Source organism: Bos mutus, chromosome 5 (assembly GCF_027580195.1).
Source record: "Bos mutus isolate GX-2022 chromosome 5, NWIPB_WYAK_1.1, whole genome shotgun sequence".
NCBI classification, from domain to species: Eukaryota; Metazoa; Chordata; class Mammalia; order Artiodactyla; family Bovidae; genus Bos; species Bos mutus.
Window position 1 is genome coordinate 113342871 of NC_091621.1, and position 27671 is coordinate 113370541.

The window sequence follows — 27671 nt, forward strand, 5'->3', positions numbered from 1 at the left end:
GCTGGACTACAGAGAGGGATTATTCATATGACCAGGACAGGCAGAGGGAGATACTACCCAGAGCAGGTGGCAAAATGTTCTGGGAGATGAAGCACCCTTATCTAGCCTTCATCTTTGTAAGAGCAGAGCCGACGTGGGAGAGAGCTAAGGTGGCTTTGGGAGAAGTGAGTCAGACCACTTGCTTTTCCTCAGTTCAGGTGGCCTTACTCACAGATCGGGTTCTGGGGACCTGAAAGAAACTTCTGGGCTCTGGGAGGAGCCCCGACCAGTGGGAGGAGGTGAGCATGGCAAGGCAATCCACATTGTCCTGGTTTAGCCCTTCTAAGGGGCAAGGCTTCCCAGGTAGCTCAAACGGTAAAGAATCTGCCTGCCAATGCAGGAGACACAGGTTCTATCCTTGGGTTGGAAAGATCCCCAGAGGAGGAAGTGTCAACCAGTATTATTGCAACTGGAGACACAACAGTATTATTGCCTGGAGAATCCCATGGACAGAGGAGCCTGGCAGGCTACAGTCCACAGGGTGGCAAAGAATTGGACAGGACTGAGCAAGGAGATCCAACCAGTCCATTCTGAAGGAGATCAGCCCTGGGATTTCTTTGGAAGGAATGATGCTAAAGCTGAAACTCCAGTACTTTGGCCACCTCATGCGAAGAGTTGACTCATTGGAAAAGACTCTGATGCTGGGAGGGATTGAGGGCAGGAGGAGAAGGGGACGACAGAGGATGAGATGGCTGGATGGCATCACTGACTCGATGGACGTGAGTCTGGGTGAACTCCGGGAGTTGGTGATGGACAGGGAGGCCTGGCGTGCTGCAATTCATGGGGTCACAAAGAGTTGGACACGACTGAGCGACTGAACTGAATTTAGCGACTAACACACACACAGAGGGCAAGACTAGTTGATGTGCTTCCTATGGATCCTTTGCCAAATTCCAGGTCAGACGTTTGAACATTTGGTCTAGGGGGCGCTTCAGAAATGAATTTGAGGAAGCTAGCAGTCAGCGTGCGTTCACTCACCAAGTCATGGGGAAAGAATCTAACTTGGGTGTAGGATTTTCTTGGGTTCAAGAGAATTGAGTGCGTTCTGGCTGATAAGAGCGCTAAGAGGGATTTGGAGCTGACTGAAAGATCGCCCTGTGTCCTGGTACGACCTCATGACGCCCTGGGGCGAGGTCTCTAGTGATGTGTCACAGGGCTTTTTTTTTTTTTGGCTTTGTGCTGTTATCAGTTCTGTGGGTGTTCAGGACAACAAGCACAGAGGACTATCGAACCAGGATTTAGAACCGTCTCAACAGGCTAGGAGGCTGAGGTTAAGCAGAACTCTGAAATTAAAAAAAAATTTTTTTCAGTTAAATACATGCTCATTATAGAACACCAGGAAAATAAATACATAAAGGGGAAAATAAAATAGTACCTAGGACCACAACTTAGGGATGAGTACCGTTGGTATTTTGGTATCAGTTCAGTTCAGTTTAGTTCAGTTGCTCAGTTGTGTCCTTGTGACCCCTTGAATCACAGCACACCAGACCTCCCTGTCCATCACCAACTCCCGGAGTTCACTCAGACTCACGTCCATCGAGTCAGTGATGCCATCCAGCCATCTCATCCTCTGTCATCCCCTTCTCCTCCTGCCCCCAATCCCTCCCAGCATCAGAGTCTTTTCCAACGAGTCAACTCTTCGCATGAGGTGGCCAAAGTACTGGAGTTTCAGCTTTAGCATCATTCCTTCCAAAGAAATCCCAGGGCTGATCTCCTTCAGAATGGACTGGTTGGATCTCCTTGCAGTCCAAGGGACTCTCAAGAGTCTTCTCCAACACCACAGTTCAAAAGCATCAATTCTTCGGCGCTCAGCCTTCTTCACAGTCCAACTCTCACATCCATACATGATCACAGGAAAAACCATAGCCTTGACTAGATGAACCTTTGTTGGCAAAGTAATGTCTCTGTTTTTCAATATGCTGTCTAGCTTGGTCATAATTTTCCTTCCAAGGAGTAAGCGTCTTTTAATTTCATGGCTGCAGTCACCATCTGCAGTGATTTTGGAGCCCAGAAAAATAAAGTCTGACACTGTTTCCACTGTTTCCCCATCCATTTCCCATGAAGTGGTGGGACCGGATGCCATGATCTTCGTTTTCTGAATGTTGAGCTTTAAGCCAACTTTTTCACTCTCCACTTTCACTTTCATCAAGAGGCTTTTGAGTTCCTCTTCACTTTCTGCCATAAGGGTGGTGTCATCTGCATATCTGAGGTTATTGATATTTCTCCCGGCAATCTTAATTCCAGCTTGTGCTTCTTCCAGCCCAGCGTTTCTCATGATGTACTCTGCATTTAAGTTAAATAAACAGGGTGACAATATACAGCCTTGACATACTCCTTTTCCTATTTGGAACCAGTCTGTTGTTCCATGTCCAGTTCTAACTGTTGCTTCCTGACCTGCATACAGATTTCTCAAGAGGCAGATCAGGTGGTCTGGTATTCCCATCTCTTTCAGAATTTTCCACAGTTTATTGTGATCCACACAGTCAAAGACTTTGGCATAGTCAATAAAGCAGAAATAGATGTTTTTCTGGAATTCTTTTGCTTTTTCGATGATCCAGCGGATGTTGGCAATTTGATCTCTGGTTCCTCTGCCTTTTCTAAAACCAGCTTGAACATCAGGAAGTCCACGGTTCACATATTGCTGAAGCCTGGCTTGGAGAATTTTAAGCATTACTTTACTAGCGTATGAGATGAGTGCAATTGTGCGGTAGTTTGAGCATTCTTTGGCATTGCCTTTCTTTGGGATTGGAATGAAAACTGACCTTTTCCAGTCCTGTGGCCACTGCTGAGTTTTCCAAATTTGCTGGCCTATTGAGTGCAGCACTTTCACAGCATCATCTTTCAGGATTTGGAATAGCTCAACTGGAATTCTATCACCTCCACTAGCTTTGTTCGTAGTGATGCTTTCTAAGGCCCACTTGACTTCACATTCCAGGATGTCTGGCTCTAGGTCAGTGATCACATCATCGTGATTATCTGGGTCGTGAAGATCTTTTTTGTACAGTTCTTCTGTGTATTCTTGCCATCTCTTCTTAATATCTAAATGGCTGTCTGGGGAGGCCTTTCAAATAGCTGTGAAAAGAAGAGAAGAGAAAAGCAAAGGAGAAAAGGAAAGATATAAACATCTGAATGCAGAGTTCCAAAGAATAGCAAGAAGAGATAAGAAAGCCTTCTTCAGCAATCAATGCAAAGAAATAGAGGAAAACAACAGAATGGGAAAGACTAGAGATCTCTTCAAGAAAATTAGAGATACCAAAGGAACATTTCATGCAAAGATGGGCTCGATAAAGGACAGAAATTGCGGTTATACTCTATTCTTTGTTTTTTTTTTAAGCTACTGAATACTATGTGCTCAGTCGCTAAGTTGTGTCCGACTCTTTGCAACCCTCTGAACTGTAGCCCACCAGGCTCCTCTGTCCCTGGGATTCTCTAGGCAAGAATCCTGGAGTGGGTAGCCATTCTCTTCTTCAGGGAGTCTTCCTGACCCAGGGATGGAGCCTGAGTCTTCTGTGTTGGCAGGTGGGTTCTTTACTACTAGGGCCAGCTGGGAAGCCCCAAACAATATTGTACCATATGACAATTTATTTAACTGTGCCCTACTGGACTTTGAAAAACTGTCTTCAATGTTTAACCAATTCAAAATTGCTTGACATCTAGCGTGTTTGCCTATCTGAAGATGAAATCTAAAAAGTTTACTTGTAAAATCGTGTGTTTAAGTTCAGAACATCAATTATATGCTGAATAGGAACTTACTGTCAATCCTTGTGAGGAGAAAAATCTTGAGGTTTTTCGTTGAGGAAGGAAGCGGAAGGGAAATGAGCATTTATTAAGTGCCTACTGAGTGCCAGGCAGTATTCTAAGCATCTCTCTCGAAATCTCTCATTTAATCTTTGTAGCGGCTCTGTAACATAGGCTTTGTGTTGTTTTTTTAGCCTCTACTTTACAGAGGAGGATTCCCAGGTGACTCAGTAGTAAAGAACCCGCCTGCTAATGCAGGAGATGCAAGTTTGATTCCTGGATCAGGAAGATCCCCTGGAGAAAAGAATGGCAACCCACTCCAGTGTTCTTGCCTGGAGAATCCCATGGACAGAGGGGCCCGTCAGGCTACAGTCCATGAGGTCGCAGAGTCGGACACTACTGAAGTGACTTAGATAACTTAGATTACAGAGGAGGAAGAAGTTACATGGAGATTAATGTGGGGTGGGAGTATGTGCCCAGGTCCATCTGGCTCTCTGCTGCGGAGCCAGTGGTGTGGGAGGGGCCTGCGATGGGAGGGCTGAGTCCATTGTGGTGCTCTGGCCACACTGGGAGCCTCTTCTGGTTTTGGAGGGTGGACACACCACACCCAGGGAGCACGGAGCTGTGGTTGTCTCGGCCAGGATGGAGCAAGGGTGGCTGCTGGCACTTCTCTCCAAGGAGGCAGCCCTCTTTTCGGGAGCAGCAGACCCCTCCGTCTGATCTGCGGTCCATTTGAGGAGGGAGGACCAGGCGGAACCACATCCAGTTTCTATTTCTATGAAGAATGTGTTCGGGATGCTTCACAGGAGGTCTCTGCTCTGGCTGGGAGATAGCATCAATGACCTCTGGGATCTCGCCTCCACCATGTGGTTCTGGCCTCAGTTTCTCCACCAGTAGGGTAGGGGCGTATTTCCCACTTGGACTTTCTGGAAAATCCATCCTGCTAGAGGGAGGTAATGCCAGAGGAGAGGCTGAGAGATGTGGTGGCGGGGGGAGGGAAGGGCAGTGTCTGAGGAGGGAGACATGGTGGCACTGCATGGCCCCCCCATCACCCTGTGAAAGCTGAATGGACAGGTGTCAGGGGCAGGCTGCCCCCGGGGCTGGGGAGGGGAAGATGCCCTGGCGGGGGGTAGTGGCTGCGAGCAGACTGCAGCGCTGTGTCGTCTGATGGGAATGTGAAATTGTACGTTAAAGAAGCAAAAAGAAACTGACCAAATGAGTATTAATAATATATTATTAAGCTACTGTGTCTGAAATATTACTGCTTACTGTGTAATCAATAGTAAAACAATATAATGAGATTGTTATGTTGCTTCTCATACAAAGGGTTGGAGATCCAGCCTGTGTTTTATGCTCATCGGCACGTCTCTGTCACCCAGCCACACTTTTCAAGTGCCCGGCAGCCACATGTGACTGGCCACTGTTTTGGACCGTGGAGGTTCACAGCTGGCCTGCTCTTTCTGCTTCTCATCAGCTATGTGGCCTGGGGCAAGTTTTCAGACTTCAGTGTGTCTTGTTTTCCACTTTTTTTTTTTGGGCCTTGCCTAGCAGCGTGCAGGATCTTTGCTCCCTGACCAGGGATTGAACCTGTGCCCTGTACAGCAGAAGCACAGAGTCCTAACCACTGGACCACCAGGGAAGTCTCTTACTTACCCCTCTTACGAATGGCGGCAATAATAATAACGGTGCCAAGCCCATATGGTTGATGTGAAGATTAAATTAGGCAATGTTTGTAAAGTGCTTGGTGTTTTTGCCCTGGCATGTATTAAACTTTGTGTGAAAGTGAAAGTGTAAGTCGCTCAGTCGTGTCCGATTCTTTGCAACCCCATGGACTGTGTGGCCTGCCAGGCTCCTCTGTCCATGGAATGCTCCAGGCAAGAATACTGCAGTGGGTTGCCCTTTCCTTCTCCAGAAACTTTCTGTAAAGTGCTTATCAAATAAATGACCTGTAACTGGTCCTTAACCCCTGGACAGGCTAGAGGGGCAGGTGGTGATGAACTTGGGAAAGCCCTGTTGTAGGGGGGACCCTGTGCTCCCTGGGCGGGCCCCCTAGTTCTACAGAGTGAAATGGGTTCCGATCAGATGGGCTGATCCACAGTTGCTGCAAAGAGGGTCGCCTCATGGGAGAGAAATGTCAGCACCCCAACAACAGGACAGGACAGGACAGGGCAGGGTCCACACCTCAAGAGGTGTGTCCTGGGTGTCTGTCTGCTTGGGGCTCGGAGCTCTGCTTCGTGGTGAGGATGCTCCGCTGTAAGTGGCAGGACCTCGAGTTGGGATGGGAGGCGGGTTGCTTGTGCAGGAGAAGAAGGGAGACAGGATCAGTGGCTTCCGATACCCACCTTGGAGCTCCGCCAGCGCCAGCGGTGCCAGCTCTCTGTCTTGGCATCAACCCCCAACCCCCTGGTTTGCACCTGCCCTTGGCCAAGCCACAGTGGTCACAGAGCACCCACTGTGTGCCAGGCCCTGGACCAGGTGTGGTGGGGGGAACCTGGAAGGGAGGGCCTGGTCTCTGTGCTCGAGGGGTGTCCCATGAGGCAGTGGAGACACCCTGAGTGGCAAACACTGAGAGCCTGTGGGGGTGCGCCAAGGAGGGTGATGGGGAAGCACAGATCAGTGCTGAGGGGGTGCCCAGGGAAGAGGATTCATTCCCACTCGGAGAGGGAGCAGCCAGGGAAGGCTTCATGGAGGAGGAGGTACTCGGGCGGGCTTTGAAAGATGGGTATTTGACAGCTGTGTGTGTGGGCGTGTGTAAGAGGGACAGAGAGAAGGAGAGAGGGAGGGAGGAAGCGAGTGGGAGAAGCGTCTTCGAGAAGACAGAAGTGGTAGTGATTGCGGGGCTGTGGTCATGAGACAGTGGGGAGGGGAAGTGGGGGAGATCACTGGGCCTCATGACGAGGTTGATTTGGGGGCCTCTGGGCAGAATAGGGAGGACTTGTTAAGAGTTTACCTGTCAGCCTGCAGTAGAGTTTTCTCCTCGTGCTGTGTCCGTCCTGTGGGCTTTTTTTCTTTGTTTTTGAATTATTTGGCTCTGCTGGACCTAAGTTATGCCATATGGGATCTTCAGTCTTCCATCCGGCCTGCAGAACATGGGATCCAGTTCCCTGACCAGCGACTGAATGGGGGTCCCCTGCGTTGGGAGTGCTGAGTCTTAGCCACTGGACCACGAGGGAAGTCTCAGTCCTATGGACTTTGACAGATGTACAGAGTTGGGTGGTGGCCACCATAATCAGGGTCCATGACTGTCCATCTCCCCAGACAACTGCCCGATACTGTAGCCCTATCGCCCCTCACCCACTCCGCCCTCCCTGATCTCCTCTCACTCCTGTGGTCCTGTCCTCCTGTGGAATCACACAGCATGAAGCTTTGGGCTCTGTGGGCTTCACTAGCAGGGCCCTCCCTTCGACCAGGTGGCGTGTGGGTCAGAAGATGCTGAGTTGTAAGGACCTCATTATACAACATCCCACGGTGTGCTTGGCCACTGGCTGGTTGAAGGACTTGGGGTATTTCCAGCCTTTGTTGATTGTGTAAGCTGCTATCATCACTGACGTGTTGGTTTTTTCGTGAACACAGGCCTCCGTTTCTCTTGGATAAATGCCTAGAGTGGGACTGCTGGGTCACACCCTGCATGTATGTTTAATGGTGTAAGAAGCTGCCAAGGGACCTCCCTGGTGGTCCAGTGGTTAAGACTTTATGCTTCCACCGTAAGGAGGATGGTTTCAATCCCTGGTCAAGGAGCCAAGATGCTACATGCCTTGTGGCCAAAAACAACATAAAACAGAAGCAATATTGTTAACAAATTCAATAAAGACTTAAAAAAAAAAAAGAGAGAACCACATCAAAAAAACATCTTAAAAAAGAAGCTGCCGAACTGTTTTCCCACGTGTCGCGTCTTGCGTTCTTCCCAGCGGAGCTCCATCGCAGTGTCTGTCATAGCCTTTCCCTCTGGCTTGTTTGCGCCATTCCCAGGGTGTGTAGTGGAATCTCATCGAGGTCACGGTTTTAATTTGCATTTCCTCGTTGACTACCCTGTGGAGCATCCTTTCAGGTTAGTTACTTGCCATTCATACAATTTCTTTGGGGAAATGTCTGTCCAAATCTTTTGCCTATTTTTTTCTTTCTTTTGATTGTTTTGTCTTTAATATTCTGGTTACAAGTCGTTTCTCAGATGTCTGATTTATAGATTTTTTGGAAAATTCGCTTAAGGAGAAAATTTCCAAAAGAAGATGGTGGGTTGATTCTCTTTGCTGTACAGCAGAAACTAACGCTGCATTGGAAAGCAGCTGCGTGTGCTCAGTCACCCAGTCGTGTCCACTCTTTGCGACCCCACAGACTGTAGTCCGCCAGGCTCCTCTGTCCCTGGGATTTTCCAGGCAAGAATACTGGAGTGGGTTGCCATTTCTTTCTCCAAGGGATCTCTCTGACCCAGGGATTGAACCTGGACAGATTCTTTACTACTGAACGACTTATACTCCAGTAAAAAAAGAGATATGTGTAAGAAAGCAAAAAGAAAACCAAAAAACAAAAAAACCCTGTTATTTGAGAACATGGTGATTAATTTTATCAGGAATAATACTGCTTTATCATCTCATTCTTTTTTCTAAGTTTATTATTTATATGTATTTATTTATAAGTTTCGGAGAAGGCAATGGCACCCCACTCCAGTACTCTTGCCTGGAAACTCCCATGGACGGAGGAGCCTGGTAGGCTGCAGTCCCTGGGGTCGCAAAGAGTAGGACATGACTGAGCGACTTCACTTTTCACTTTCCTGCATTGGAGAAGGAAATGGCAACCCACTCCAGTGTTCTTGCCTGGAGAATCCCAGGGACGGGGGAGCCTGGTGGGCTGCCGTCTATGGGGTTGCACAGAGTCGGACACGACTGAAGGGACTTAGCAGCAGTAGCAGCAGCATTTATAAGTTTATTATTTTCAATCTTGTAAACATTTTAATGTATTTATTTTTGGCCACTCTGGGTCTTCCTTCGGGCACAGGCCTTCTCTAGTTTCGACAAGCGGGGGCTACTCTCCACTTGCAGCGTGTGAGCTTCTCTTGTCACTGAACAGGGACTCTAAGCATAGGCTTAATAGTTGTGGCTCACGGGCTCAGTTGTTCCGCAGCATATGGGATCTTTGGTTAAGGTGTATGGGCTCTAGTTCCCTGACCAGGGATTGAACCCGGGCCCCCTGCACTGGACTCACAGGGTCTTAGCCACTGGACCACCAGGGAAGCCCCTGTCATCTCGTTCTCATCCATGGAGTTTCCAGTGCTATTTCTGTCCCTAGTCTCTGGTACTTACTACACGTCAGTTTGTTAAGATAATTATTACCTTAGATATCGCATCCCAGTGTGTTTTTAACAACCTGACATCTTATTGTAAACAATGTTCTTGTGTGCTTAGTCGATCAGTCGTGTCTGACTCCTTGTGACCTCAGGGACTGTAGCCCACCAGGCTCCTCTGTCCATGGGGATTCTCCAGGCAAGAATGCTGGAGTGGGCTGCCATACCCTTCTCCAAGGGATCTTCCAACCCAGGGATCGAACCCAGGTCTCCCACATTGCAGGCTGATTCTTTACCAGCTGAGCTACCAGGGAAGCTCCTAGACAATGTTCTTAAATGTCAGAAAATGTTCTTAAATAATCAGAAAAGTAAAAAATCACAATTGGGTATAACTGGAAGAGGACTAAGTGATCTTCCAGCATAACTCTATAAAGATCTTCCAGCCTAAAATAAAGTGAATATTTTATTTCCTCTATCCAGTTTATTACATATTCGTACATAGGTACATGTATGCTGTGCTGTGTGCTGTGCTTAGTCGCTCAGTCGTGTCCAACTCTTTGCAACACCATGGACTGTAGCCCACCAGGCTCCTCTGTCCATGGGATTCTCCAGGCAAGAATACTGAAGTGGGTTGCCATGCTGTCCTCCAGGGGATCTTCCCAACCCAGGGATTGAACCCTCGTCTCCTGCATTGGCAGGCAGATTCTTTCCCCTCTGAACTACCAGGGAAGCCCAGAAACATGTATAATGATCCATCTATATGCTGTTATAAACTCAAGACTCTTGAGAGTCCCTTGGACTGCAAGGAGGTCAAACCAGTCAATCCTAAAGGAAATCAACCCTGAATATTCATTGGAAGGACTGATGATGAAACTGAAACTCCAATACTTTGGCCACCTGATGTGAAGAGCCGGCTTGTTGGAAAAGACCCTGATGCTGGGAAAGATTGAGGGCAGGAAGACAAGGGGACAACAGAGGATGAGATGGTTGGATGGCATCACTGAGTCAATGGACATGAGTTTGGGCAAACTCTGGGAGATAGTGAAGGACAGGGAAGCCTGTCGTGCTGCAGTCCATGGGATGGCAAAGAATCAGACACGACTTAGCGACTAAACAACAAACAACATAAACTTTACTAAGATATTATAAAATAAAAATGGAAAAATAAAGTGTGAAAAAAAAGATGGTGGGTGTGGTGCATGAATTTGATATCCTGAACCTTGACCTTTCTCTAGGGTTTCTCTGAGGTAGGGGTTGGGAGTCCCCTAGAGAAAGACCTCCTGATAAGGTAAGAAGTGAACCTGGTCTTCTGTGAGGTCCTGCCCCGCATAGCATCTGTCTCAGATTAGGAGACCCCCGTGGCATCTTCTAGGTGCCCATGCTGGCCGGCCGCGATAGACTTCCCTGCGGCCACTGGGCCAGGCTGGGGCAGCCCATCAAGAACAACAAACGCTTGTGTGAAGCCTGGGTATCAGCCGCGTACATGGCCTCGTTTCCGAACGAGATGACCTTGCATCCTGGTATGGAGGTGGGGCCTTTGCTGGCCTGCAGGAGCGGGGGCCTGGTGCGTGTCTGGCTGGAGCAGGAGGGAATCACAGGGTGAGTTTCTGGGTTAGGGTGGGTCCTGGGTTGTGTGACCTCGGCCTGGAGTCCGAAGGCTCTGGCCACTGGAATTTCTACCCTGGTCCGGGGGTGGGGGTGGGGGGTGGCTCTGAGACATCAGGACATTCCTATGAAAATGACCCAGGGTGGGGTGGGTGCTGCCTCCTGCCTCTCTCCAAGCTCCATCCAGCCCATCCCACTCCTGTGTGCTGGGGGCTGGGGTGCTGCCCACATGCAGGGTCCTCACTCTTCCGCCGGGCAGGCCTTGCCCAGAGATGACCAGACAGTGGTCAGAGCTGAGGATGGGGCTCCCTCTGCCCCCACCCTTGGCTCCCTGATGTCATAGTTCCTGGGGTACTCTCCCAGCAACGCCAAGGGCTCCTACCTGCTTCTTCTCCCTGGGCGGGGCCTTGTGCTGCAGGGGTGCCCAGCCTGGGCACTGCCTGGGTCCTGAGGCAGTGCCCAGGACCACTGCCACTGCTGGGCACCATCCCGCACTCTGCAGGGGAAGGCGGGTAGCACTGGAGTGTGGCAGTACCCACCCCCTCCCCTATTAGGTTATTAACTGAAAGCCACGTTATTAACTGAAAGCCGCAGTTTACATTAGGGTCTGATGTATGTGTTGTGTGCTCTGTGGGTTTGGACAAATATCTAATTGCAGGTGACTGACGCTAGTGGTAAAGAACCCGCCTGCCAATGCAGGAGACATGAGATCCGGGTCCGATCCCTGGGTTGGGAAGATCCCCTGGAGGAGGGCATGGCAACCCACTCCAGTATTCTTTCCTGGAGAATCCCATGAACAGAGGAGCCTGGCAGGCTACAGTCCATAGGGTTGCGAAGAGTTGGACACGACCGAGGTGACTTGCACGCACACGCCATTGCAGCATCGGATGGGCTGGCTTCAGTGCCCCAGAGCGCCCGTGTCCCCCTCGCTCATCCCTCCGTGGAGCTTCGCGTGTCCCCACAGTGTCGCCCTCTCCGGATGTCCTGTAGCCGTGGTCCTGCATCCGTAGCCTCTCTCGATGGCTTCAGGTGGGCCTCCCCGGGAATATGCCTGTAGGCCTCCTCCATGTTCTTCCTGATTTGACAGCTTATTTCTTTTCACCATGAACAATATTCCACTTTCCCCAGCTCTTCTGTTTGTCTTTGGGGAGATTCTGAGGTCCAGGGAGGGGACATGGCCCCAGGTCTGAACGTGGAACTAGTTTGTTTTCCTTCTGAGATCAGAGGGACTTCAGAACTGCTTCATCAAGGCCCCTTGGGGGCCCCAAGGCAGGCCCCCAGGGTGGGGTGGGGGTGGAGGGCCTTGGGCACCCATTTCCTGGATGCCTTAGGGCTTGGTCCACATACACCCACAGCCTGGCCATTTGGGAGGAGGGCTGGGGTCAGAGCTGAGGGGGTGGCGTGCTGGTGCCTCGCCCTTATTGACACTGCTGCCCCTGGGGGGGTGGGGCATCTGGGGATGGGCCTCAGCCTGTATCTGCTCAGGGATCTTATCTCCCATCTTTCTTTGCTTCTCTGAGCCTCTCTGTCCCTCCCTGCTGACTCCTCCCTCTGGCCTGCTTCCCTCTCCTCCAGTTACCTCTCTCCGTGCCCCTCACCCCTCCTGCTCCTCACCTCCCACTGTCCAGGGGCAATGCTCCTCACTGTCCTTCCCCTCCTCCGTCATCCATCCATCATTCCTCTGGGAGCCAGCCAGGTGCCGTGTCTGTGGATACGAGTCATCCTGTTCTTCACGATCGTTACTGCCTCTGCTGTGTATCTGCAAGGATGTAGCCCCAGAGAGTCGTGGCTTGCCAGGTCGGTATCCCCTGGCCAGTGTGAGGCCCAGTCAGGCCTCTGACCCTGGCTCCACAGCGCCGCCCTCCTGGCCGAGCCTGGCTCTCCGTGACTTTGGTTCCAGCACACGTTCACACTGGAAGGTCTGTGCCTGCTCCTCTTGCCTTCTTCCCTTCCACCCTCTCCCCATCCTGTCCTGTCAAGAAATGGGATGCAGTCGACATCCCCACTGAAAGGAGAGGGAGGGGCGCCCTGCTACCCTCCAGGGCTTTGCAGTTTATCCCATGCGGTCCCTGTCACTGCTCTGCAAGGGGTGGGTGTCTGGTTTGGTTTCTGAGGTGAGGACGCAGGAGCTTCAGGAGGTAATTGCAGAACGCTCAGAGGCAGACCTTAACCCAGGTCCTGAGACTCTGAACTTGATGGTGGACCACACGGCCTCATGCTCAGCTTCTTCAGAGCTGCGTGGGTTCAGGGAGGAGGGGGTACTGCCCACTGCAAAGGGACCGTGGGGGCGTTTGGGCATCATGGCCCCCGGCTCTGTGTGGTTTTTTGCAAAAGGCCCTTTGCTGGCCTCCTGTGAGTGTTGTTTAGTCACCAAGTCGTGTTTGACTCTTTGCAACCCCATGGACTATATAGCCCGCCAGGTTCCTCTGTCCATGGGATTCTCCAGGCGAGAATACTGGAATGGGTTGCCATTGCTCATTTTTAAAAAGTGTGGTGGAATACGCACAACTTGAGATGTGCCATTTTAACCACTGTTATGTGTGGTTAGTTCAGTGGCATCTTGTGTTACCATCAGCCTCCGTCTTCAGAACTTTTTCAGCACTCCAAACAGAAACTCTGTCCCCTTTAAATCGTAACTTCTCCCAACCCCCAGCCCCTCATAACCTGCCTTCTGCTCTCTGTCTGCATGGATTTGCCTGTTTTAGGTGTTTCATACAAGTGGAATCACAGAATATCAGTGCTTTTGTGTCTGACATTTCACTTAGCATAATGTCCTCAAGTTCATTCATGTTGTAGCATGTATCAGAATTGCATTCCTTTTTATTTTATTTTTTTATTAAAAATGTTTTTTTGGCCATGCTGTGTGGCTTGTGGACTCTTAGTTCCCTGACCAGGGATTGAAACTGGACCCCAGCAGTCAAAGTGCCAAGTCCTATCGACTGGAACACCATCTCCCCTCCTCCTGCCCCCCATCTTTTTAAAAAAACTCCTTTTTAAAGCTGAATAATATAATTCACTGTATGGATAAATGACCTTTCGTTTATCCCTTCAGCTCATGATGGACATTTGGGTTGTCTCCACCTTTTGGCTGTCTTGGGGCCTTTGGGCACATTTTTCTCCACCAACTTTGGTTTTCCCAGGGCCTTGATCTTGGCGCCTGTTAGAATCCTCCCCTCTGCCTGAGATGTTTACCTGTAATGGTACTCTCCCAGGTACACTGGATTCTTGTCATTCCTGACGTCCATAGCGTCACTGGGAACATGAATTAGCAGGTACAGAGCCAGAGTTCCAAGGGCAGACTCGGGTTAGGGTCCTGTGAGTCCTTGGTTGCAACATTTTTGTCATCTGTTTAATTCGTAACCTTGTTTTATCTGTATTTCTGTCCAGAGACATAATTGATTATAGACTGTTGATTCATTAACATTGAACTCACGGCCAAGTGCGCCATCGCTCATGCCTGGGCAGGGTTTATCTAATGCACGGATTTTCTCTGTAAGGCGTGTCACGACCTTCTTGCACTTGGGGTCACCAGTCAGCTCCCCGGCGCTTCACTTGGGTGCTATTTTAAACAATGAGATCAACAACAAAAAAGACAGAAATGTCAAAGTTGTGGCACTAAATAGACTGAGGAAAGGATGCTTGTTTGGGGTCTGAGCTGAAACTGGAAGGCAGGGCAGCCTCGCTGGACCTCAGCTAGTTCAAGAGTGATGGTCTCACAGCTCAGGGATGCATCCAAGTGACCCGGAAGCACCACCAGTGTTGACCTGGGTTACATACTCTAGTGAATGGGCGAGTCTGCAAACATGGAGTCTATGAATAATAAAGGATGACTGTACTTGCACCGTCACAGGGACCCCTGGACGCCTAGATTGAAGGAAGTAGAGGGCAGGACCATGTCCTAGTAACCTTGGACCTCAAGCCTGGCATCCAGTAGGTCATTTCAGCTTTGCCTGGGTCCTTAGTTGCTCAGCCGTGTCCAACTCTTTTTGACCCCATGGACTGTGACCCGCCAGGCTCCTCTGTCCATGGGATTCTCCAGGCAAGAATACTGGAGTGAGTAGCCATTCCCTTCTCCAGGGGATCCTCCCAACCCCAGGGATCGAACCTGCACTGCAAGCGGGTTCACTATCATCTGAATCACCAGGGAAGCCCCAGTTTCAACTTTTTGAGGCATAATTGACATCTGGAAAATCTGAATCACCAGGGAAGCCCCAGTTTCAACTTTTTGAGACATAATTGACATCTGGAAATGTAAGAGACTTCAAGCACACATCTGGTGATTTAATGTACGTGTACTCTACGAAAGGGTCCCCTCCATCTGGTTAGTTAACACATCTCAGCTCACATAGTTTTCTCTTGTGTGTGAGAAGATTTACATGCTACTCTCTTAGCAGATTTCAGTTGTACAATCCAGGGCTAGCAGCTGCAGTCACCTTGTGAGACATTAGACCTCAGACCTTATTCTTAGAGGTTAACTGTTTTGTGCCCTTTTGCTGACCTCTCCCATTCTCTCCACCCTCAGTAGATATTTGTAGATGGACTGGTGTCCAGAATTAAGTACAGAGGCCTGGCCTCTGGAAAGTGATATGTGTGAATTTGGAGACGGTGAGGATACCAGGAGCTGGAGGAAAGAGTGGGCGGGGCTGGAGGAAGGCTGGAACCCACTGGTCCTGAATTTCCCTCCAGATCTAGTTTCAGGAGTGAGGTCAGAGCAGCAAAGCCTCCGAGATGACTACCCCTCGGCCCCAGTCCAGCCCACCGGAGGTCTCTACCTGCTTCAGTGTGTGCAGGACTTTGTGGTCCTCGTACGCTTGGGTCCAATCTCCAGAGCCTAGTCTGGCAGCAGTAGCCATGGTAATGATGGGAGAGCCATTTTTGTCCCAGTTCTGATGTCTGTTGGATGAAAAACATTCGCGTTCCATCCAATGTGATGTTCTGTGGGTTCTGTAACAACTGAGTCAGGTCGGGCAAAGCACCTGGGGTTCAGAGACTTGACCCCACCTGCCCTGATAACTGGAATTCCCAGGTGGTGCTAGTGGTAAAGAACTTGCCTGCCAATGCAGAAGACATAAGATGCAGGTTCGATCCCTGGGTCAGGAAGTTCCCCTGGAGGAGGGCATAGCAACCCACTCCAGTATTCTTGCCTGGGGAATCCCATGGATAGAGGAGCCTGGTGGGCTAGAGTCCATGGGGTCACAAAGAGCCGGACACTACTGAAGCGACTTAGCACATATGAACGCTCTGATAACCGGGCCTTGCAGCCAAGTCCTTCAGCCTGAAGAAGGATCCCTGTTTGGGGTTGAGGTGGACAGGACCCGCTTCCCTACCCCAGATTACTGTAGTCAACCTCAATCAATCCTAAAGGAAATCAACCCTGAATAGTCATTGGAAGGACTGATGCTGAAACTGAAGCTCCAATACTTTGGCCACCTGATGCGAAGAACCTACTCATTGGAAAAGACCCTGATGCTGGGAAAGACTGAGGGCGGGAGGAGAAGGGGGCGGCAGAGGATGAGATGGTTGGATGGAGCAGTGACCCAATGGACATGAATTTGAGCAAGCTCTGGGAGTTGGTGATGGATAGGGAAGCCTGTCGCGCTGCAGTCCATGGGCTCGCAGAGTCGGACACGACTGAGCAACTATGCAGCAATAGGAACAACTCCCCCATCTCCTGTATCTTTACACCTGGGCCTCCTGTATCGGGAAGACTGGGAGTGGTTTCTGGAAAGAAACCCCATGTTTTCTTCTCCTCCCAGCTTCTCAGTTAGGAGTCACTGGGATGCAGGAGGTGGTTCTTCCAGAGGCCCCCAGGAGAGGAGCAGCAGCGTGAGAGCTGAGGCATCGGTGGGCAGGATGTCAGACCCCCTCCCGAGAGTCCTGTGTGGCTGCAACCTTTAGCCTGGATCCCAGAGCTCCTATCCTCGTGACTGGGAAGGAGCCCCAGACCCTGTCCTAACGGTCTCTCCTTAACTTTCTGGGTGATACCAGGCAAGTCCTATGAACTTCCCAAGTTTCCTTCTCCATCATTTCCAGTCTGGGCCAGGACGGCTGTTGCTCTTCACTCGCTCAGTCATGTCTGACTCTTTGCAACCCCATGGACTGTAGCCCACCAGGCTCCTCTGTCTATTTGATTCTCCAGGCAAGAATACTAGAGTGGGTTGCCATTCCCTTCTCTAGGGGATCTTCCTGACCCAGGGATCTAACCCGCGTCTCCCGCTTGGCAGGCAGATTCTTTACCACTGAGCCACCTGGGAAATCCCAATAATAATTAAACTGGCTAGTTAATAATGTGGAATATCTAAGGTGTTGTGTCTCCTGGCTATGCCTAGGTTTTCTCCTGGGGTTGAACACTAAACACAGCAAGTGTCTGGGAGGCCAGAAAGTTAGGAGATGATAGGAGGGTGCTCCAGCTTCCCTGATGTCCTGTGTGCCCCTGGCAGAGCAGGGACTGTGGTCCCAAGGTCCTTCCTTCCCCAAGCTAGGAGGTGGCCCCAGATGCTGCCCCACAAGGCAGGTCTGCCGAGGCCCTGCACTGGGTCCGCCCTGGGGAGAGCTGGGCAGCGGTCACCCGAGGTCCTGGACCTGGGATCCGTTACCAAAATGGAGCTGCTCCCAGCCCTGTGTGGCCTGCTGTTCCTGGCCCACGAGACCGGGTGCCTGGCCTCTCCCCCTGTCTCAGCCCACGGCCGTGACAGAGCTTCCACACAGCCTCTGCCTGCGGCTAGAAGGGTATGGAGTGGGGTGAGCCAGCAGCATCTGGGAGAAGGGTCCCCCTGCCCCTCCCCCAGCGCTCCCCAGAGGCCCTCGGGGGCCTGCCAGGAGGAGCTGGAGGGGACAGATGGCCTCGTTAAGCCTGGGCCAGGTGCCACCAGCAGAGGAACAAAAATAATCCCTGACTTGGCCCCAGGGCCTGCCCCGGAGGCCTCCAGTTCTGCCCCCACCCAAGGCAAACTCTGGCTCCCTCCTAGGGACCACTGATGCTGGTTACTCAGAACTTTTCCAAAGAACTGGGAACTTATAGCTTTTATTGAGATCTTTCTAATAATGAGACTGGGCTTCCTGGTGGTTCAGTTGGTAAAAGAATCTGCCTGCCATGCAAGAGACCCAGGTTCAACCCCTAGGTTGGGAAGATCCCCTGAAGAAGGAAATGGCAACTCACTCCAGTATTCTTGCCTGGAAAATCCCACAAACAGAGGAGCCTGGCAGGCAACAGTCCATGGGGTCGCAAAGAGTTGGACATGACTGAGTGACTGACACTTTCTCTTTCCTTTGGAGACTGGGGGTTAGGTCAAGAGCCACAGGCTCTGCTGGGGCAGGGAGGAGCTGCCTGCACAGTTCACAGGTGAGCTGGCTGAGGTCCAGGGAAACACGGGGACTTGTCCATGGTCATAGCGGCTTGTAGAACAGGAGCCAGATCCTGGGACTCTTGATTCCCAGGCATCATCCTTTCATTTTTCAGCCTCCAGGATAAACTCCAAAGGGATTTGCATACATACTCAAGCCCTCCCTCGGGCGTGCCCAGGCCCAGAGGTTGCTGAGATTTTCTTGTGTTTCCTGACACTAAACAGAACCCTGTGTCCTTCCACAGAGAAATCATTAATCCACAAACACGCACCAAAGCCACTCGTGTGCTCGTCCTTCTGTGCCCCAGTGTGTGCAGCGTGCGGAAGATTTAGTAGAGAAAGACGACGAGCCCTGCCCTCTGGGGGGGTGCGGTGTGTTGGTCGGGGGGAAGTTGCACCTGGGAGCTGGGGCTGAGGGTGCCCAGAGCACAGAGACTGAGCTTAGGACCATCCTCCCAGGGGAAGTGAGTTTGCCTGCAACGGCCGTACCCTGACACTGACACAGTATTGTAAATCAAGGATGCTTCAGTAACAAAAATGAAAAATGAAGGAAGATTTTGGGTGGACCTCAAGGATGGGTGAGAATTGGCCGGATGAAAAGCGGGGGGTGGGAAGCAAGGTCACAGGTAGCTCGGCCCCTGTGCAGAGGGAGAGCTTGGCATGTTGGGGTGGGTGCAAAGAAGAGGGAGGATGGTGTGGACGGACAGAAGGTATGGCTGGAGAGCCGGAATCAGCGGAGGAAGGGCCTTGTAAAATCTCATTATCTAAGAGCCTGGGAAAGAGTTTAAATGGAAGAGTCACGTGATCAGACGTGTTCTGTAGAAGCTGCAATGAAAAGATGATGGGGTCCGGATTGGACTGGCCCAGTCGTCCAGGTGAGCACTGGCAAAGCTGAAGCTCTGGGGTAGGGCTCCGGGAGAGAAAGCCAGGATGTGGTCACTAACTGCTGATGGGAGATGAGAGGGGGAGTCAAAGCACACTCCTTGGCTGCTGGCCTCGGGGCGGATGGTGAGGTCATCTCCTGAGAGACGGAGGAGCGGGATTCAGTCTCAAGCCTTATGACTTTGGACGCGTTGAGAGGGAAGAGCTTTGGAGATGTCTGATGATTGGTGAGTGGTCACTCTGCAGCCAGAACCCAGGGAAGTCTCGGGTTTGAATGGGAAGGTCTAATCCAAGGTGAAGGCAGTGGGTTAGATGACTTGAGAACTGTCTTGGGCTTCCATGTGTCTTGAAAATCAACTAAAGTTTGTGGAAAACCTTGTGGGATTTTAGTCATACTTTCATTGATTTTACAATTTATCCAGAGAGATTCAACCTCTTGGTGATACTGTTTTCCATGAACACACAGGTTCTTCTCCATTTATTTAGAAATGATGTCTTTTTTAAAAATTAATTTATTTTAATTGGAGGCTGATTACTGTACAGTATTGTAGTGGTTTTTGCCATACATTGACATGAATCAGCCATGGGTGTACATGTGTCCCCATCCTGAACCCCCCTCCCACCTCCCTCCCCATCCCATCCCTCAGGGTCATCCCAGTGCACCGGCCCTGAGCACCCTGTCTCATGCAGAAATGATATCTTTTAAAGCAGTTACCATTTTCTCTAAAGATCTCTTCCTTTGTTGGATTTATCACTACTTGAAAAATTATGACTTTGTATCTAAACAGGATATTTTAAAAAATTGCGTTATCAAATTTCTTATTTCTGGAATAAAAATGGAATTGATTTTGTTATGTTGGTATTGTTGAACTCAGAAGCTTTTTTAATGATTTGTTTCTTTTCAGTGTTCTATGTTCTATCATAATTCCTAAGCATAATGACAATTTTACTTCTTCCTTTCCAACCTGCAGAGCTCTTTTGTTCTACTGTGTTGGCTAGGACTTCTGTTACAGTGTTGAGTGTTCAGTGTTGAAAGTGAGCATTCTTTATCTTATTTCTGACTTTAAATGTAATAGTTTTAGTGTTTAATCATTAAAAGTTCTGGTCACCAAGTCCAATCTGTGACTAGGTGTTTTTCCACTCACCAGCCAGCAAGTGTTCGACACCAGCTGAGTACCCTACAATTCAACTCAGTTCTAACATTATCTATCTGGAAATAGTATGGGATCCTACAGGCTAAAGCCTCAGTCCCACAAGACGGCCCTCACCCTGCAAGTTCGGGTTATCACCAACTATAGACAGACTGGGGAGCTTCCCTGGTGGCTCAGTGGTAAAGAATCCACCTGCAATGCAGGAGATGCAGGAAACACGGGTTCAATCCCTGGGTTGGGAAGATCCCCCAGAGGAGGACATGACAACCCACTCCAATATTCTTGCCTGGAGAATTCCACGGACAGAGGAGCCTAGTGGGCTACAGTCCATGGGGTCACAAAGAGTCGGACACGACTGAAGCAACTGAGCACGCACGCGTATAGATTGGAGGTTCCAGAGACCCCCACCTCCTTGGGTTCAAATCACTTGCTAGTGTGGTTCTCAGAACTCAGAGAAACATTTCACTTACCAGCCTACCAGTTTGCTATAAAAGGGTGTAACTCAGGAACAGCAGATGCAAGGGATGCATATGACGTGGCTTGGGGAAGGAAGCAAGCTTCCATGCCCTTTCTGTGGGCAGCCCCTCTCCCCACCTCTTCACATGGTCACCACACTCAGAAGCTCTGAGATCGTTTCCTCTTACATTTGTCATTTTGGATTTTGAGATTCTTTAGCTAGGCTTTGGGTCTCAGCAGTCTAAGTTAAGATTGTCTACTTAGAGATTATTAGCCTGGGGTCACTGTTTATTTTTGTGAATTGACTAGAGCTTCCTGTAATATAAAGTTCAGATCTCAAATCCACTTAAGGGCAGAACTTTGGCTGCAAATTCTGAGGAAAGACAATTCTTTTTTATACCTAGGGCTTAGGCCAAGACAGACCATCTTCCTCGTCGTATTTTATGAATAGTCTACCTTTTCTCCGAGGATTGAGTTACAACCACTCAGTGGCTTCATTACTGGGCTTCCCTGATGGCTCAGGAGTAAAGAATACACCTGCCAGTGCAGGAGATGTGAGTTTAATCCCTGGTCAGGAGGATCCCCTGGAGGAGGAAATGGCAACCCATTCCAGTATTATTGTGACACCCTCAGACACACTTTGAGGGAAACTTAAAAAAAAAAAATTGGAGTATAATCGCGTTATAACACTGTGTCAGGTTCTGCTGTACAGCAAAGTGAGTCAACCATGCATATACATGCTGCTGCTGCTGCTAAGTCGCTTCAGTCGTGTCCGACTCTGTGCGACCCCATAGACGGCAGCCCACCAGGCTCCCCCGTCCCTGGGATTCTCCAGGCAAGAACACTGGAGTGGGTTGCCATTTCCTTCTCCAATGCATGAAAGTGAAAAGTGAAAGTGAAGTCGCTCAGTCGTGTCCGACTCCTAGCGACTCCATGGACTGCAGCCCACCAGGCTCCTCTGCCCGTGGGATTTTCCAGGCAAGAGCACTGGAGTGGGGTGCCACTGCCTTCTCCATGCATATACATATATTCCCTCTATTTTGGATTTCCTTCTCATTTAAGTCACCACAGGGCACCGAGTTCCCTGTGCTATACAGTACGTTCTTGTTAGCTATCTATTTTATATATATTATCAATATATGCCAATCCCAATCTCCCAATTCATCCCACACACCCCCTTTTCCCTTTGGCGTCCCAAATGTTTGTTCTCTATGTCTGTGTCCCTGTTTCTGCTTTGCAAATCAGATCATCTATACCATTTTTCAAGATTCCACATACATACATTAATATATGATATTTGTTTTTCTCTTTCTGACTGACTTCACTCTGTATGAGAGTCTCCAGGTTCAACCACATCTCTGCAAATGACACGATTTCATTCCTTTTGATGGCTGAGTAGTACTCTGTTGCATATATGTACCACATCTTCATCCATTCCTCTGCTGAGGGACACTTGGGTTGCTTGCCTGTCCTGACTGTTGTAAATAGCGCTGCAGTGAACATTGGGATGCATGTATCTTTTTGAATCATGGTTTTCTCTGGGTAGATGCCCTGGAGTGGGATCACTGGGTCATATGGTAGGTCTAGTTTTTGTTTTTTAAGGACCCTCCATACTGTTCTCTGGAGAAGGCAATGGCACCCCACTCCAGTACTGTTGCCTGGAAAATCCCACGGATTTTGGGCTTTGGGAGGTAAATGGTGTCCACCTGGTTTTTATAATCCAAAACCTGCCTTAAGATTATTAGTGTGTGCTGCTGCTGCTGCTGCTGTTTAGTCATGTCTGACTCTTTGTGACCCCATGGACTGTAACCCCCAGGGTCCTCTGTCTATGGGATTTCCCAGGCAAGAATACTGGAGTGGGTTGCCATTTCCTTCTCCAGGGGATCTTCCTGACCCAGGGATTGAACCCGGGTCTCCTGCAGTGCAGGGGGATTCTTTACTGACTGCTACCAGGGAAGCCCTAACACCTGAGAATCTGCCAGGGTTAGACTCTTCCTCTAAAAGCAGCCTGAGCTGGGATGCAGTAGGAGAATGGTGACCTGCATTTTATTTTGCATGCTTCTTTTAATTTCATATTTTAATTATGGTTAAAAATACACATAAAATTAATCATCTTAACTGTTTTGAAGGATACAGTCGAGTCATGTCAAAGTATATTCATAAGTGGATATACGTATAACTGAAACACTTGGCTGTACACCTGAAATTAACACAACATTGTAAATCAACTGTACTGCCATAAAAATTTTTTAAAATAAAAGGTAAACTTAAAACCAGGAAAAAAAAATGTATATTCATACATTTTTGTTGTTCAGCAGCAGATCTCCAGAACTTTTTCATCTTGCAAAACGGAAACTCTGTACCCAGCAACTCCCTACCTACTCCCCCCTCCAGCCCCAGGATGACCACCATTCTGTCTGTCTCTATGACTTCGGTTGCTCTCAGACATCATAAAAGTGGAATCACAGTGTATTTGTCTTTAGTGACTGGCTTACCTCACTTAGGATAAAGTGTCAAGGTTCACCTCTACTGTATAATATATAGACACCATGTTCTGCTTATCCATCCATCCATCCATGGACACTTGGGTTGCTTCTATCTCTTGGCTATTGTGAATAATGCTGCTATGTCTTCGAGATATCGCTTTCAGTTCTTTTGGGTGTATATGCAGAAGTGGAATTGCTGGACCATATGGCAGTCCGATTTTTTTAGGGACATCCGTACTGTTTTCCCTAGCTGTTGTACTACTCTACGTTCCCGCCAAAAGTGCACAATATTTTGCATTCTTTTGCCCCTTTGTGGTTTAACATAGAACAATCCGGATACTTGGTCTTCATTTTTGACCTCCCGGTGCCATCTTGGGTCTTAGAGCCACAATCAGGGCCCGGTCATTGAGCTCTCACAAGGTGGGAAGCTGAGGGTGATGGACTGAAGATGACCTGTCCTTGACCCCCCAGACCTTCTGCCTCACTCTGTTCCCTGGCGTCCCTGGCCTTTTTATTCCATCTCCTGAGCTGCGTGCAATGGGCAAGAAAGGAGGAGCACCCAGTTCTGGGGGTGGCGCTCCCTGGGTGTCCCGCCCCCCATCCACACATTCGTCCACTGATGCCCTGGTGGTTTCTGCCCAAACAGGTCCAACGGGCGCTCCTCCAAGCGGAGCCTTGGAGGGCAAGGCCGGCACCATTACCTCCAACGAGTGGGGCTCTCCCAACTCCCCCGAGGGGAGCAACGTCTCTGGGGGCAGCCAGGCCTTGGACAAGCCCATCGACAATGACGCAGAGGGCGTGTGGAGCCCTGACATTGAGCAGAGCTTCCAGGAGGCCCTGGCCATCTACCCACCCTGCGGTCGGCGCAAGATCATCCTGTCGGATGAAGGCAAGATGTATGGTAAGGAGGCTGTTGGGTCTGGGCAGCCGTACCCCTGTTCAGGGTCCAGTCCCGGAAATTGTTTCAGCACAGCAACCAGGTTCCCACCAAGTGATGGAGGGGTGTGACTTCCTGGGACTCCTCCCAGGTGGACACTGCTTTATTCTGTCTGGACTTCCAAGGGATGGGAGGATCTTGGAGGAGGTGCCCTTGGATGGATGTGGAGGTTGGTAAGAAGGTGGTAGGGGAAGACTTGGAAAAGTGGCAGAACATCCCCCCAGGGCAGGCTGGGAAAATCCCTCCCGCCATCCCCCAGGCAAATGCCTGATCTTCTCCTAGCTTCCCACCTTGACTGTGAAGGGTGTTAGGAAGATGTCCTTGCTCATCTTCTCCCTCCCTCCCTCCCCCAAGCAGGAGTCTGTTGTGTACCAGGTAGGGTGGGGCAGATCTTTGCCCTGCTAGGTGAGGGCGGTGGGGATGGTGAGCATACATGTAACGGGGAAGATGGAGTGTCCCCAGAGAGGACAGTGATCAGGAAGGCTAGGTCTTCCTGAGCCATTAAGATTGGGAACATGAACATGCTCAGTGTCCAGCAGCCGGTGGACTGAGCCATTCGCCTGGGGCTGTGTTGCCTTCTGTGACTGTGTTTTATTTTTTAAACTTTCCATGTTAGATTGGCGTATAGCCGATTAACACTGTTGTGATGGTTTCAGTGCACAGCAGAGTGACTCAGCCGTACATATACATGTATCCATTCTCCCCAAACTCCGCTCCCATCCAGGCTCTGTGTTGATTTTTGGGTGGGAGATACGGTATCTGGGGAAGCAAGTTCAGTTCAGTTCAGTTGCTCAGTCGTGTCCGACTCTTTGTGACCCCATGGACTGCAGCACACCAGGCCTCCTTGTCCATCACCAACTCCTGGAGCTCGCTCAGACTCATGCCCATCGAGTCAGTGATGCCATCAACCATCCTCATCCTCTGTTGTCCCCTTCTCCTCCCACCTTCAGTCTTTCCCAGCATCAGGGTCTTTTCAAATGAGTCAGCTCTTCCCATCATGTGGCCAAACTATTGGAGTTTCAGCTTCAGCATCAGTCCTTCCAATGAATATTCAGGACTGATTTCCTTTAGGATGGACTGGTTGGATCTCCTTGCAGTCCAAGGGACTCTCAAGAGTCTTCTTCAACACCACAGTTCAAAAGCATCAATTCTTCGGCACTCAGCTTTCTTTATAGTCCAACTCTCACATCCATCCATGACTACTGGAAAAACCATAGCCTTGAAGGAAGGCTTTGGGGAAGCAGAGCAAATAGTAACAGCTGTTGGGAGGCTCAGCTCAGCCATTGGAAACTCCCCCAGGACACCCAGCTTGAGACATGGGTCTTGGGCAGGCAAGGGAGTCTCTGTGACTGACAGAAGCCTTCCAGCTCCCGTGCTGTGATTCCCAGGAAAGGAGGTGCTTCAGGGTGTTGCTCCCAGGGTCGCCCTCTGCCCTGAATGAGATGGCTCCAAGCCAGATGCCCTCCCCCCAGCACAGATGCTTCATCAACTGTGAGGGGGTCTTGGGGGCTGACTCAACTCATCTCCTAGGCCTGCTGTAAGAAATCGCCACAAATTTAAGGGGTGCCTTAGACAAAGAAATGTATCCTCTGGAGGGTCAGGAGGCCAGAAGTCTGAACCCAAGGGGGTCTGTGGGGTTGGATGTGTTCTGTGCCTCCCTCCTGGCTTCTGGTGGCAGCTGGCAGCCCTGGTGCCCTTGGCTTGTGGCCACATCACTCTCGTCTCTGACCCTGTTGTCACATGGCTGTCCTCTCCGAAACTCTGTTTGTTCTCCTCTTATCAGGACACCAGACATCGGGGGCCCACCTTAATCCAATATGTGCCCAGACTCCTCTGCCCATGGGATTTCCCAGGCAAGAATACTGGAGTGGGTTGCCATCTCCTTCTCCAGGGGATCTTCCTGACCCAGGGATCAAACCTGCGTCTTCTGTGTCTCCTGCATTGGCAGGTGGATTCTTTACCACTGAGCCCCCAGGGAAGCCCTATATTCAATATGCCCTCATCTTAACTAATTATGTCTGTCAAGACCCTGCTTCTTGATGAGGTCATGTGCTGAGGCTCTGGGTGGACATGAATGTTGGGGGGATACTGTTCAACTCAATTCAAGTGACCAAACCCAAAGCCTCTTGCTCACTGGCCCGGGGTGCCACGGAGCCACACAGCCCTGCCTCCTTTACCCTTCACCTGCACCTCACCTGTGAGGACAAAGGACTCCTTCTCCCCTGCTTGTTGGGGAAGCAAGGTCCTTTCTGGACCCCGGGTGTGCTCCTCGGTCAGCAGTTAAAGCTGCTCATCCCTCCTCACTGGCCCCTCCGCCGTGGCTCTACTCAGGCCCTGTGTCAGCCGCTGGGCCGCCCTGCCTGACCTCTGTTCTGGTGGCTGCTTCTCACTTCTGGTCCCTGCAGAGGCTCCATGGAGGAGGCAGCACTGTGCGTGGAGCATCCGTGGTCCAGGTGGGGCTGCTTCATGGAGGCTTTGCCCACGGAGCTGGGGAGGAAGTGTCTCTGGTAGCCGGGGTGCTTCCCGCTGCTCAGGTGGAGAGTGGGGTGACTGCGGGTCACAAGCTGAGGGATGAGGGTGAGAAGAGGCCAGGGCGTGCAGGGAGGGGCAGGTGGGTGGCTGCAGAGCTGGCAGGTCCCTGGTGGGACTGTGATGGGTTCTTGGGCACCTGGCAGGATTCCTCTTCCTGCTTTCAAGGGACAGAGGGCTTGGCAAACACAGGCGGGCAGAGGCACTCAGCGTGGGGAGGAAGCTGAGGTCACTGCCATGTGGGGAAGACCCCAAGGGACTGCAAACCGTGGAGAGCCATTGGACAGTGTTTGAGGGCCGCTGTGGACCGGCTGTTCCTTTGTGTATGATGGTAAAGTATATGGAACATCAAATTGACCGTTATAACCATTTTTCAGCGTGCAGTTCAGTGAAATTAAGTACATTCACACGGTGTGTGACCATCCCCACCATCCATTTCTAGAATTTTCTCATCCTCCCAGACTGAAACTCTGTCCTCCTTGAACACTCACCTGCCACTCCCCCCCACCCCCAGCCCCTGGCCGCTGGTACCTGCCATCCACTTTCTGCCTCAGTGGCTGTGACTCCTCTATGGCCCTCACGTAAGTGGGATCACACAGTGCTTGTCTTCCTGTGTCCGGCTGGTTTCAGTGACCGTCGTGTCCTCGAGATTCCTCCACGTCATACGTGGTGGGTGTCAGAACCTCCTTCCTTTTGAAGACTGAGTCACGTTCTGTCATATGGATGGACCCCGTAGTGCATAGCTGTTTACTCAGTTGATGGACGTTTGGGTAAACGCTTCATTTTTTTCAGTCGTTCACTTCCGTTCGGAAGCGCAGCACGCCAGGCTTCCCATCCATCACCAACTCCTGGAGTTTACCCAAACTCAACTCCATTGAGTTGGTGATGCCATCCAACCATCTTATCCTCTGTCATCCCCTTTCTCCTCCTGCCCTCAATCCTTCCCAGCATCAGTGTCTTTTCAAATGAGTCAGTTCTTCACATCAGGTGGCCAAAATATTGGAGTTTCAGCTTCAGCATCAGTCCTTCCAATGAATATTCAGGACTGATTTCCTTTAGGACGGACTGGTTGGATCTCCTTGCAGTCCAAGGGATTCTCAAGAGTCTTCTCCAACACCACAGTTCAAAAGCATCAATTCTTTAGCGCTCAGCTTTCTTTATAGTCCAACTCTCACATCCATACATGACCACTGGAAAAACCATAGCCTCGACCAGACTGACAGTCGT

The 27671-nt window shown here is 50.3% G+C and overlaps 1 protein-coding gene across 1 annotated transcript in view; it reads left to right on the forward strand.

Annotated features, from left to right (window-relative positions):
* TEAD4 (TEA domain transcription factor 4) overlaps positions 1–27671 on the forward strand; it is a 67373-nt gene that overhangs the window by 6692 nt on the left and 33010 nt on the right. Inside the window, 1 exon segment of the mRNA XM_070371746.1 lies at positions 23625–23879. Within this exon segment, the coding sequence (XP_070227847.1) occupies positions 23625–23879 (255 nt within the window).